Below are 13,085 nucleotides of genomic sequence, written 5' to 3' on the forward strand. Positions count from 1 at the left end.
GGGTCTCCCTCCGCTGTAGTCCGGGGCACGCGGTGTTGCTCCCAGGCCCTCCCGCTCAAGAGCATCCCCGAGAACCACCGGGGCTGCCCCCCCTCCCCGGCTCCGTCATCCCTGCGCGTCCTCCGGGTATCCCGCAGCGGCTCCGGGAGCATCCCTGGAGCTGACCCCGATCCTCCCCCCGCCCGCAGCCCCCGGCCCGCGGCGGGCGGCGCATGTGCCGCGCAGCGCCCGCCCCGCCCCGCCCCCGCCACCGCCCCGGCCGGAGCTCCCCGCGCCCCGCTCCGCTCCGCGCCCCGCGCCGCTGCCAGGGGGCGGCGGGTCCGTGCAGCACCCGCGGAGGGCGAGCGAGGGAGGGAGGGAGACAGGCAGGGGGCGATGCCCCGCCCGGCTCCGCCGCCGCTCCGCCGCTGTGCCCCCCCCGCCGCCGCCGCCGCCGCCCGGGCGCCGCCCGCCCCCCGCCGCCGCTGAGCCTGGCCCGCCGCCGCGGCCTCCCCCGGCGGCGCCGCCCGCCCCGGGCTGCCGCAGCGCCGCGATGGAGACGGCGGAGAAGGAGTGTGGAGCCCTCGGCGGCCTCTTCCAAGCCATCATCAACGACATGAAGGTAGGGGATCTCCCCCCCGCGCCCCGGTTCTGCTGTCGTGACAGCGGTCCCCCCGCGCCATCCCCCCATCACCCGGCTTCCCCGGGCAGCCCCCGCGCTGCCGCCGCCGGTGCCCGTCCCGCGGTGGGTACCGAGGCTCTGCTGCCCAGCCGCGAGGTGGGGATTGGAACCCCGCATCGGGTACCGGAGCCCGAACATCAGCCCCACAGCGAGTGTCGGGGTCCCACATCGGCTGTCAGAGCCCGGCACGGGTTCCCAGAGCCCCACATCAGCCCCTTACTGGGCATTGGAGCTCTGTGTTGGGCATCGGAGCCCTGGAGATCGCAGCCCCCCATCATCTCTATATCCAGCTCTGGATATTGGAGCTCCATGCTGGGGATTGCAGCCCCACATCATCCCCAGATCCACCACTGGCTATCGGAGCGCCGTTCTGGGTGTTGCAGCCCTGTTATCCTTCACTGGGTATCAGAGCACCATGTCGGCATCAAGGTCTTACACTGGGTGCCAGAGCCCCGCATCAACCGCCCCATAATATTCATCGGGGCCCTGCACTGGGCATTGGAACCCATCCTGGGGATCCTGACTCCATATCAGCCCTGTATCCATCCCGGGGTGCCCGAGTCCCTTGTCGGGTGACACAGCCCAGGCATCACTGCCCCACACCGGGCATTGCCACCCACTTCGGGCATCACATTGTCCCTGTCATTCCTGCCCCATGTGAAATCCCTGGATTTCTGTCGGACCCAGTGGGGTTGACACCAGTGGAACAAAAAGGTCTCCTAGCTCCTTGATCCCATTTCCTAACCCGGGAAGAGGATATTGCCTCCACCCTCCCTGGGAGCAGGATGGGGCCATGTTTAAAAAAACCTTTTTGTTTGTTTGCTTTCATTTCAAAAAATACATTAAAAATGCTGGGGGGCATTTCAGACCAGGGGCCGAGTGGTCTGAAATGTTTCTTCATCTCTGGGGACCGAAATTCCCACAGCCAGCTCCAGCACTGGGGTTTAGCCCTAGTCATTTTTGGGAGGCAAATGCTCTCTTCCTCCTCCTCCTCCTCCTCCTCTTCCTCTCTTCATGCTGCAGACCCGTCCAGACAATGCTGTCATTGCCAAAGCAGGGGAGGGGGGATAAAAAAAAATAAAAGCCTTGCTGGGAAGGAGATTAACCCCTTCGAGGGGCAGTGGTGGCTCTGCAGCCGGACTCTGGCTCAGGGCTGGGAGAAAAGCTCCAGGGAGAAAATCCCAACTCTCCCAGGGCAGAGGGATCCAGGGCTGGTGCAAAACGGGTGCTGGGGTGATTGGCTCCCTCCCCCAAATGCCTTCACCCCAGCCACCCTCTCCAGGCAGCCTGGCTGAGTCCCACACCCCCAGGAGGGAGGTGGGGGCAGCCCCTGCCTCAGTTTCCCCATTCCCCTGCTGAGGGTTCAGAGGGGATAAGCCAGCCCAGAGCTGTCACCTCCCAGGGACATTCCCAGCACCATCCGGATGCGGTGGGGCTGGGAACCCCTCACCCGAGGAGACTGGGCTGGAGTCAGTTTCATATCACTTGAAGGTAGGAAAGATTAAAGAAAAATGATGAAAAAGGAGGAAAACCCCACCACACTACAGCTGGGCCTCAGCCTGTGCCCTGCACAGCCCTAGCCGAGTGCCAGTGGCACCTGAGGGTGTGCTGTCCCCTCTCCCTGCCATGTGGGTGTCCTGGCACGGGCGCTGGGGGACAAGTAACTCTCTGCTTGAAGAACTGCTGGCATTGTAGGGCAGTGATGTGTTTGTGGTCCTATGGCTGGGACCCCTGTGCTGGTCACAGGGCACAGGGACCTTATTTTGGTGGTGGGTGGCTATTTCAGCACCCCTTGGCCTGTGGTGGGGAGCATTTGTTTGTTGGTGACAATCCCTAAGCTGGCCTCATTCCTGTTGTCTCTCCTCATATGCTCAGTGTCCTTGAGTGACCTTGGCATGTCCTTGTGCCCATTGTCCTCTTCCCCATCCTCCTCATGCCGGGCATCACAGGGATTTGGGGGCATCTCAGTCTGCTCCCTTCTACAGGGGAGCCTCAGTTGTCCTGCCCAGGGTGGCCAAGGAAGGTGGCCCAGAGCCAGTGCCCCAGGAATGATGGCCCAGCCCTCTGGCAATGACAGTCCATGGGGACCCACAACCAGGGGATCACTGCCACAAGTGATGGGTGAAATGGCACCCTCAAACCCTTTCTTTGCTGGCTCATGAGGAAATTGGAGCTTTCATGTTCCCAAAAAATGCTGGGCTGGTCTCATGCTGCCTCAGTGCAAACCTTGTCCCCAAAGCCGCCACAAGCCATAGTGCCCATGGGGATGTGTGGCAGTGTACATGTCCCAGCCTGTGGCTGCCCTAGGGGAATCTACAGATGCCTGTCACTGCCATCGGATGGTGATACCAGGACAGCACCAGGATTTTGTCACTGGGACCAGGATTGACCTTGCTAGGAGAGCAGCACCAGCATGGCTTCACCAGGATGATGACACCAGGACTGGCCCTACTGGATGGCTTTGCTGGGATAGTAGCACTGGGACCAGCTTCACTGGAACAGCACTGGAATGGCCTTGCCTGGATGGTGGCGCCTGGATAGCTTCACTGGAATGATGGCACCAGTACTGGCCATGCAAGGGTGACACTGGGATGGCCTTGTCAAGACAGAACCAGGATTAATCTCACCAGGGCAACATGGACTGGCCTTGCTGGGATGGTGACACTGGGATAGCCTGGCTGTATGGAGGATCAGGATCAGCCTTGTGATGGCACCAGGATGGCCTCGCTGGGATGGCGCTACAGCTGGCATTCTGGGACAGTCCTCACTGGAATGGCAGCAGTGTGGTCTTCACTGGGACAGCGCTGAGATAGACTTGTTGAAAATGGCACTGGGATGGCCTCGCTGGGATGGTGGCACTGAGACTGCCCTGGGATGACTCCACTGGAATGAATGGTTGCACAGGACAGCCCTGGACCAGCCTCGCCACAAGGGCAGTGGGAATGGTCTTGCACAGATGGCCTTGCCAGGATGGCACCAGAGTGGCCTCATTGGCACAGCACTGGGGTGGCCTCCCAAGCACCTGTGCCCTGTCCCTGTCCCCACACAACTGCCCCATTCAGGGCTCTGGGGACCCTGACCTCCCCTCCTACCCTGTCAGTCCTTGGGCTCAGGGGAGATGGGGACTGGGGCTCCTGTTTTGGGACTGGAGCTCTCCGTGATGGTGGGTTTGGGGGGGAGCTGCTGCTGGGGGTGTCTCCTCTACTGCTGGCCAGAGTCTTAAAGATTTTTCATTTCATGCCTTCAATGAGGAAGAAATCGCTCAAAATCCTGAGGTCTCCGTGGTCTATAAGTTTGGGTGGCCAGACTGGAAAGGGAAAAAATCAGGAGGGAAAAGAGTTATGCTCAGCCTTTATTAGCTGTCAGAGAAGCTATTGAGCTGCTCTCTCTGCACCACTGCAGGAGGGACCTGCCCTGACTGGGGAAGCAGTGCAGGGGGTGAGGGTCCCTGTCTCTCACCATCACCCTTCCTCCTTGCAGAGCTCCTACCCCATATGGGAGGATTTCAACTCGAAGGCCACCAAGCTGCACTCCCAGCTGAGGTGAGTGGCCAAAGGGGTGTGGGACATGGGGGATCCCCCTCCTCGTTGGCACATCCCAGGTGTCCCACAGCCACTGAGCTCCCCTCGCTCTCTCTGCCTCAGGACCACGGTGCTGGCCGCAGTTGCCTTCCTGGATGCCTTCCAGAAAGTGGCCGACATGGCCACCAACACCCGAGGTAGGGGCCTCTCTCCTGGGGGTGGGCGTCCCCAGGCTTGTCTGGGCAGGGGGACAGGTGGAGAGTGTCCCCCTGGGGTGTCCCCTGCCCACATTTCTGGGGCAGACTTCAAGCAGCAGCTTCACCATCCACAGAGAGATGTCCAGCCTGTTCCCACACCAAGGTGGAGCATTCCCTGGGAAGCAGCACTGGAAGAAGAGTGGGGAGGGAGGTGGTCACCCATGTGGGTGCTGCTCCTTACCATCCATGGGTGCTTAGCCACATTTTCTGGTGGGGCTGGCACATTCAGGGTGGCTCAGCTCCACATCAGGGTCTCCTGCACCCGTCTCTGCCCCCCAGGATGCAGAATCCACCTTGCTTGTCCCTGGCCCCTGGAAAGTTCCCAGGGGGTCCCAGCTTCTCCAGGGGTCTCCAGGGAAGGGGAATTAGCTAGAGGGAGATTCAGGAGTCTGAGCTTCACTGTTTTGGGGACAAACCCTGACTCACTAGGGAGGTGACTGAAGAGCCAAGGCTGCTTGTGGGGTCCCCCATACTGTTGGGGAGTGAGGGGGAAGGATCCCCGGACCCTCTCTGGGTGCCTGCTGGCAGTGAGGAGCCACTTCCCACTGCCTGGCTTCTGCCAAGCAGATGGTCCCGGGCTGGTTTGCAGACTGGCGGCATCCAGGCCATCTGGAGCCACGCGAGGAGGAGGAGGAGGAGGAGGAGGAGGAGGAGGTGGAGGCAGCAGCTTGAGCCAGGATCAGCTTTGCCTCCAAACCCACTAGCCCACTGCACCAGGGGGATTAGGGCTCCTCCAGCTCCCTGTCAGCCCAGGCAGTCAAAGCAAGGAGGAGGCACAGGAGCAATGCTGGGGCCAGCTGGGGACCAGGAGTCAGTGTCACCACAGGAGTCAGTGTCACCCTGTAGTGCTGCTATACCGGCAGGGCTTTTTGGGAGGGTGGGCAGTAGAGCAGCAGCGTGGGGAAACTGAGGCACTGGGTGGGGGCTGGCTGCTGGCCTTGCACACAGTGCATGAGAATCGGATTAGAAGCAGCAGGAGCTGGGATAAGAGCATTAGGAGCTGGATTAGGAGACTACCCCAGTGTAGGAGAAGGCCCATGGGTTCCCCTATTTCCATAGCACTGGGAGACTGAGGGACATCCAAAACTCCTACAAAGGAGTGGGAGGATTTTTTGGAGGCTTTTTTAGGGGAGGAAAGACTAAATGTCACTCCTTAGTTTGCACCCAAGGATTTTTGATTTCCGTTTTTCGTGGGAATCGCCAGCAGCACTGCCACCATGTGGCCATCCTCGGGCTTCAGCGGTTTCACCTAAAAAGGATGCTCCTGCTATCTGCTGCTGGCAAATATCCCCCCAGGAGTCTGGACTCCCTTTTTATCCACTCGTGATTGTGCATGGAGGTGTGGGACAGAGCTGGAACTGGAACTAAGGCAGGGTACCTCATCGCCTCCCTTCCCTGGCCCCCCAGAGCCAAATTTAAGACAAACTGGGAAAATATGGGAGCAGGTTCTAATTTCAAAGCCTCCAGAAGAGATATTTAGTATTTCATGTATTAGTTAGTGGATGATGATTTATTTATTTATTTTATGGATTTATCGTGGAAAAAAACAAGCCACTCCCTGCCTAAAGTGTCACCAATGCCCAGTGCATCCCAGTGCTGATTGTCCCTGTCATGACCCACCCTGCTCCCACCGTACAGACTGGGCTGGGACTGGTGTAGGGGTGTCCCTGCCCCCCTCAGCAGCACTTTGCTCCCCGCCAGGTGCCACGAGGGACATCGGCTCGGCACTGACCCGTATGTGCATGCGGCACCGCAGCATCGAGGCCAAGCTCCGCCAGTTCACCAAGTAAGCGGGACCAGCAGTGACTCCAAACCCTCGGTGTGGGTGACACAGCCTGGCCAGGCTCATTCCCTCCCTAAGGAGGGGATGCTGGGTGCTGGCTGGGCATGGATGGGGAATGGCTCCCCCCTGGCTCCAGCACTCTCCCACACTCTGCTTCTCTCTCGCCGCTCCAGTGCCCTCATGGAGAGCCTGATAAACCCTTTGCAGGACAGGATTGAGGACTGGAAGAAAACTGCCAATCAGCTGGACAAGGACCATGCGAAAGGTACGAGGGGGACAGGATGGATCTGTGCAGGGTGACTGCTGGGCAGGGTCCCCTCTGACAGAACTTCTGCACCCCCAGAGTACAAGCGAGCACGCCATGAGATCAAGAAAAAGTCCTCTGACACCCTCAAGCTCCAGAAAAAGGCTCGCAAAGGTGAGAGGGGGTCACCTGGGGGGTGCCCCCACCAGCCCCTCCGCAGCACCCCCAGCCAGGGCCGGTATCCCGGCTGTGGCACTGCCAACCGGGGGTGGGCACTGAGGGGGTCCTGCTGCCCCCCTGTAGAAAGGGAGGTGCCAGCACGGCCTGGGGGTGGCAGGGAGGTGGGGCATGCGCCCCGGCCTTCGGCCTCTTTTCACACGTTTTCTCTGTCTCCTTCTCTCTTTCCTCCCCTCCACATCCTTCCTGTAGAGCTACTTGGTAAGTGAACCGCTGCCCCCCACCACCGGCCCCCTCTCTGCTTCCTCATCTACTCCCCCCAGTCTCCCCAGCCTCTGTCTGTCTGTCCGTCCATCCATCCATTCCCAATTCCCACCCTCACCCTGCTTTTAGCTTAGCTTAGCCTGCACTCCCTGTCCGGAGGCAATGCCAGACTCACTATGTGGCAGCCCAAGGGCTCCTCTGGTCCCAGGTGCCAGGGATGGGGATGGAGTGGCAGAGAAGCCCCCTGCCCAGGGCTGCTGTGGGGTGAGGGTGCTCCTGGACCTTTCAGGGAGATGGGCAGAGTGGGAGACCAATGGTATGTGCTGGAATGTGAGGATGGGGTGAAGTCCCCAAGCTGAGGGAATGGCCTCGGCTTGGCAGTGGCACCTCCAGCAGCCTGGGGAGGGTGTCAGGGGAGCCCAGGGCTGACAGTGCCCCATCTCTCAGGGAAGGGGGACCTGCAGCCCCAGCTGGACAACGCGCTGCAGGACGTCAATGACATGTACCTGCTGCTGGAGGAGACGGAGAAGCAGGCGGTCCGCAAAGCCCTCATTGAGGAGCGGGGCCGCTTCTGCACCTTCATCACCTTCCTGCAGCCCGTGGTGGTGAGTGCTGGGGGCTGGGAGGGTCAAGGGTTGTTCCTTCTGCCCAGTGGATGCTGATGCTCTCTCTTGCCTGTCTTCAGAACGGGGAGCTCACCATGCTGGGAGAGATCACCCACCTGCAGGGCATCATCGAGGACCTGGTGGTGCTCACTGCTGAGCCCCATAAGTTGCCCCCTGCCAGTGAGCAGGTCAGTAGGGGCAAGCCAGGGGTCAGGGGAACAGGAGAGCATCTTTGGGGGGACTTAGACCCCATCTTTCCTGCAGGTGATCAAGGACCTGAAGGGCTCTGACTACAGCTGGTCCTACCAGACGCCCCCATCCTCACCCAGCAGCTCCAGCTCCCGCAAATCCAGCATGTGCAGGTATGGTGAGGTGGACTCCACACCCAACCACAGCCGGGAAATCCAGCCCTCTTCGTTAACCTCAGTGGGTTAATGATGCTTACAGCCTTTGGGGATGCTCACAAGGTGCATGTCCACCTTTTCATGTCCATATGGGCAGGTGGCTCCCACTAATATGGAGGAATTGGTCTTGGCACACTGGGCAGGGCTGGTGGACCTATGGGGCAGGATGGGGGCCCAACACATGCCCTGTCCTCCAGGGTCTGGGGACAATGTGTGCCATGCCTGGGTGTCTGGGGGCAAGCATACCACCTCTGTCATGTCCCCCAGCCTGTTCCCTGCCGCAGGGCCACCCCAGGAGGCAAAGGGACACCCCCAGGAGGACTACATGCCTCAGTTTCCCCAGGCTGGGATGTGTGGCAGGGCGCTGGCCATCCTGCCACCTCCAAACCTCTGTCTTAAATTGTCTTTTCCTTCCTTTGTCCTGGCCACCGGCGTGTCCCCGTGCCCCCGGCGCCCCCCCAGCAGCGTTAGCAGTGCCAAGGGTGGCATGGCGTGGCCCGGCGGGGCTCAGACCTGCTCACCCAGTTCCACCTATCGCTACCGCAGCCTGGCGCAGCCCCCCGCCGCCGCCACCCGCCTCTCCAGCGTCTCCTCCCACGACTCCGGTTTCATCTCCCAGGACGCCGCTTACTCCAAGCCACCTTCCCCCATGCCCTCGGACATCACCAGCCAGGTACAGGGAGGCTGCTCCATGCTGCCAACCTCCATACCGCAATTTCCTCTTCCATAGAATGGGTGGGTGGTGCTGGATGCAACACAAGGGTCCAGTGCACAGGTGATGAGACCCACCTTCAGAAGTATTTCTATCTGTGTTGGCATCATGGGAAATAAATATTGGGAATATTGAGGGTGCCTGCCATAGTTGTGGGCATCCTGGGCCCTATCAATTAATTCCCTCAGGGATGGGGCATAGATATCCCTCTCCCTGTGCCATGAGAACAGGGTGTTTCCCAATCACCACAGCCCCATAATACCCAGTTTGTGCCACCCATCACACAGCATGGAGCAGAGCTTCCCCTTCATGCTGCACCATCCCCAGTGCCAAGGATGCTTCAGGATCCCCAGGGAGTTGCCATTCCCACCTGTCCATGCTAACCTGGCATCACCAACCCAGCAAGGTCCTTGCTCCCCAGAATACTCTTGGCTCTGCATGCATGGCTTGGGGTGAGAGGGGCAGGGTTGGGGCAGTGCATCATCCCAGTTCTTGACCCCGCTGCCAAGGTCGCATCCTGCTCTCCATCCTGCAGCCACTGCCAGAGGGGTGGAGGGCTGGGGGCCTCGCCCAGCCAGGGAGCTGTGGGTGCTGCTCTAACCGGGGTCATGGCTCTGGCTTTGCTTGCTAACTGCCTCTTCTCTCACCCTCCGGCTCTCGGCTCGTCACGGCACAGCAGAAGTCCTCCAGCTCGGCGTCCTCAGAGGCATCCGAAACCTGCCAGTCAGTTAGCGAGTGCAGCTCCCCCACCTCGGTTAGTCCTTGCCATCCCACCAGGGTTGCATTTCACACGTGGTTCCCCCCTCACTTCATGGGACCCTCCCCTCCCTTCCTGCCTGGGGCAGAGCATCCTGAGCAGCACCCGTGCCTTGACACGGGGGACATCAGCTTGAGACCTCTCCTGCTCCCAGTGTCACCAGCATGATCCGCATGCCTTGCCCGTTGCAGGACTGGTCCAAGGCCAGCCCCTATGACCAGCCGGTGGTGCCCACCCTGCAGCGGCGCAAGGACCGCGTGGAGCACCTGCGGGAGGCCGAGATGGGCTCTCCTGCCGCGGGGTACCCGGGCGTCGGTGCCGAGGATGCTCCCAGGCCCCGGATGTCACCGGCCACAATTGCTGCCAAGGTACCAGCTGTGGCAGGGAGGGCACAGAGTGAGGGGCTCCTGGGAACTCCCGGAGGAGGAGCCAGGGTGCTGACAGTGCCCTTTGCCCCAGCAGCATGGGGAGGAGGTGTCCCCTGCCGCCAGCGACCTGGCCATGGTCTTGACCCGTGGGCTGAGCTTGGAGCACCAGAAGAGCAGCCGAGACTCGCTGCAGTACTCCAGTGGCTACAGCACGCAGACCACCACCCCCTCCTGCTCTGAGGACACCATCCCTTCCCAAGGTACTGGCACTGGGGGTACCTGGGACCACCTGAAATGGCACTTAGAGTGGGGAAGGGCACAACAAAGGGATTTTGGTGGTCCTGGGGCACATTGCTGTGCTCTGGGTGTCATAGCATCAGGCTGTGGTCATACTGTGTAGGGGCTGGTGCCACAAATAACCACAGCTTTTCCTGGTTATTTGGGTGCTAGCTGGGGATCAGTGGGCGCAGTTGTCCAGGAAGTGCTGTAACAGCTGATGTGGTGATGTGTCTGTGCACAGAGGTTGAGTACAGGTGGAGATGGTGGCAGATGGTAGGTGATGGCAACAGAGTCGCTGGTTGGAGATCAAATAACCACATCTGTCATGATGTTGGCATGATGATGGCTGAGCCAGTTATGAGCATGTGGTGGTGGCAGTGGGGATTGGCTGTGATCATGTGGCGATGACTGTGATTGGGGTGGTTGTGGTGGTGACAGTTGGGTTTGGTTGTAATTTCAGTGTGATGGCTGGCATGACTGTGCTTTCCTACAGTAGTGATGTTTGTGTTTGATGATGAGCATGTTGTACCAGCAATGACTGGGACAGTAGTGATTATGTGACAGTTGTGGCAGCTGAATTTGGTTGTTGTTGTGCTGTGATGGAGGAGGCTGGGGCTGGCTTTAATGATGTGGTTGAGCTTGGCTACCACTGCCCCCCCAGCCACACTGATGGTGCTGCTCCCTCCCCAGGCTCCGACTACGACTGCTACTCGGTGAACGGTGACGTGGAGTGTGACCCCCAGAGCGATTTCGACAAGTCCTCCACCATCCCACGCAACAGCAACATCGCCCAGAACTACCGGCGGATGATCCAGACCAAGCGTCCCGCCTCCACGGCCGGGCTGCCCAGCGGCACCAACCTCCCGGCCGGCAGCACCCCGGGGGTGGCCACCATCCGCCGCACGCCCTCCACCAAGCCCTCGGTCCGCCGTACGCTCTCCAACGCCGGCCCCATCCCCATCCGGCCCCCCATCGTCCCCGTGAAGACCCCCACAGTGCCCGACTCCCCTGGCTACGCAGGCCCCACGCGGGTGGGCAGCGAAGAGTGCGTCTTCTATGCCGACGACGCCTCTCTGAACCCCCTGGATTTTGCCAAAGCTTCGCCCAAGCGGCTGAGCCTTCCCAACACCGCCTGGGGTGGCGGTGCCATGGAGATCTCTGTCTACCCCGGGGCCGGCCAGCACCTCTCCGCTGAGGAAGAGGAGGACCAACAGCTGGCTGCCAACCGGCACAGTTTGGTGGAGAAGATTGGGGAGCTGGTGGCCGGCGCCCACGCCCTGGGGGAAGGGCAGTTCCCCTTCCCCACCGCCCTCGTGGGGTCCGGCCCCGGCGAGGAGACCCCCGCGCCGCCCCCCGCGGCCTCCATGGACCCCCCGGCCGAAGACATGCTGGTGGCCATCCGGCGCGGGGTGCGGCTGCGCAGGACCGTCACCAACGACAGGTCGGCCCCGCGGATATCGTGATGCTGCCCCGGCCAGGGGGATGTGCCCGATGGACCCCGGGGGCACCCACTGCCCCTCCCCGGGGACCCCCACCCGCCGGCACCCGCTGCCCTGTCCCTTTCTGCTGCCCCTGCTTCCTGCCCCTCTGGCTCCTCCTGCCCTGCCCTCTCCTCATATCCCTCCTTCTCTTGCTCTCTCTTTGATCCTTTCTCTTTTTCTCCTTTTCTCCTTTTTCCTATTTACTGCTTTTTTTCTTTTGCCTTTTTTCTTTTGTTCTTCTATGTCACTTTTCCTTCTCTTATTTCCTTCATTTTCCCATTTTTCTCCTTTTCCTCTTCTTGTCCTCTTTTTCTTTTCCTTTCTTTTTGACTCTTTTTCTCCTCCCTTCTATTTTCCTATTTTCTTCATTTTCCATTATATTTCTCCTCTTATTTTCCTCTTCTTGTTCTCTTTTCCGTTTTCTTTCTTTTAACTCCTTTTCTTTTCATTTCTTTTTAACTCTTTTTCTCCTCCCTTCTATTTTCCTCTCTTTTTTTTCCCTTTCTTTTTTTCTCCTCTTTCCCTTTGTTTCTGTTTTCCTGCTCCCCTCTGGCTTTCCCTCGGGCGCAGGCGGGTGGCCCCGGCCGCAGCAGGAGAGGACGGTGCCAGCAGGGCTGTGCCAGCCGTGGAGCACCAGGAGCACCAGGACTGGGGGGCCCTGGCCCCATTCCCCCCCAGCTGCCTGCTTGGGGCCAGCACAGCTCAGCCTCATTCCAGGGGGCACAAACAACGGGCTGGGGGTGCAGTGGGGGGAACAAGAAGTGGGGGACATGTGAGAGGGTTGGGGGGCTGGGGGTAGAGGCACTGCAACGCCCTCTGTCTTGGGGGGACACCAGGGGCAGGGGCTGAGGATGCTGAACCTCCACTTTGCCCTCCCTCACAAGGATCACCTGGGACCCCCCACAAACCCCCCCGACCCTCGCTCAGCACCCACAGACCTGTGCAGGGTTTGCTCAGAGGGGGCTCCAGGCACAGGAGGTTTGACTCAGCCCCCCAGGCAAAGCAGCTTCTGCCGGCGGCTGGAGGAAAGCACAACCCCGGCCCCGCTGTACATAGCCCCCGCCCCGCTGTCTGTCGCATCGCAGCCCCCCTGCCCTCCCCCTTAGGAATAACAATTTAGTTCTGCCCCTTTCCCCTTCTCCTGCCCAGAACCGCTGAGGCCAAGTGACAAATGTTTGGGTTTGAGGGAGGGGGGGGGTCTCTTATTTTGTACAGAAAACAAAAATGCTTTGGAAAAGAAAAAAAAACTGACCTGTCTTTCGACTGAAGTAACTTTTCTGGTGCTGTTGTTAACTTGGTCCTTATTCTTTTCTTTTTTTTTAATTTATTTTCCCCCTCGTGTTCCCACCTCTGCCGCTGCTTCCCCTCTCCCCGTCCCTCTGCCACGTTTCTTTCTCTTTCTTTCATTCCGTCTTTTCTTTTAATTTTTTTTTTTCCTGGTGGTAATTCCCCTCTTTCCCCCCCCTCCCCCGTTTTCCATAGTCACTGCTACAAGTAACGAATGCACTGTGAAGATTCCAGTATTAATAAAGGTTGTACTGTAATTAATAACCTTGCCTGTGCTCCTATAGA

The 13,085-nt window shown here is 59.8% G+C and overlaps 1 protein-coding gene across 17 annotated transcripts; it reads left to right on the plus strand.

The window, feature by feature from the left end:
* The first annotated feature begins 253 nt into the window (after nucleotides 1-253).
* Nucleotides 254-13,064, plus strand: MTSS2 (MTSS I-BAR domain containing 2). 17 transcript variants are annotated; one of them, XM_074550935.1, is made up of 15 exons: nucleotides 254-601; nucleotides 4,142-4,203; nucleotides 4,306-4,379; nucleotides 6,141-6,225; nucleotides 6,396-6,487; nucleotides 6,566-6,640; nucleotides 6,896-6,904; nucleotides 7,355-7,512; nucleotides 7,593-7,700; nucleotides 7,777-7,874; nucleotides 8,379-8,589; nucleotides 9,305-9,382; nucleotides 9,577-9,753; nucleotides 9,845-10,013; nucleotides 10,723-13,064. In XM_074550935.1, the coding sequence occupies exons 1-15, from the start codon at nucleotides 533-535 to the stop codon at nucleotides 11,493-11,495; spliced, it is 2,238 nt and encodes a 745-aa protein (XP_074407036.1). In that variant the 5' UTR covers nucleotides 254-532; the 3' UTR covers nucleotides 11,496-13,064. The 17 variants fall into 17 exon arrangements, with proteins under 17 accessions (XP_074407036.1, XP_074407038.1, XP_074407037.1 ...); XM_074550937.1 differs by having other exon boundaries at nucleotides 9,848-10,013; XM_074550936.1 differs by having other exon boundaries at nucleotides 9,308-9,382.
* Nucleotides 13,065-13,085: the final 21 nt, after the last annotated feature.

The sequence above is a fragment of the Zonotrichia albicollis genome, chromosome 13 (genome assembly GCF_047830755.1).
Source record: "Zonotrichia albicollis isolate bZonAlb1 chromosome 13, bZonAlb1.hap1, whole genome shotgun sequence".
Taxonomy (NCBI): Eukaryota; Metazoa; Chordata; class Aves; order Passeriformes; family Passerellidae; genus Zonotrichia; species Zonotrichia albicollis.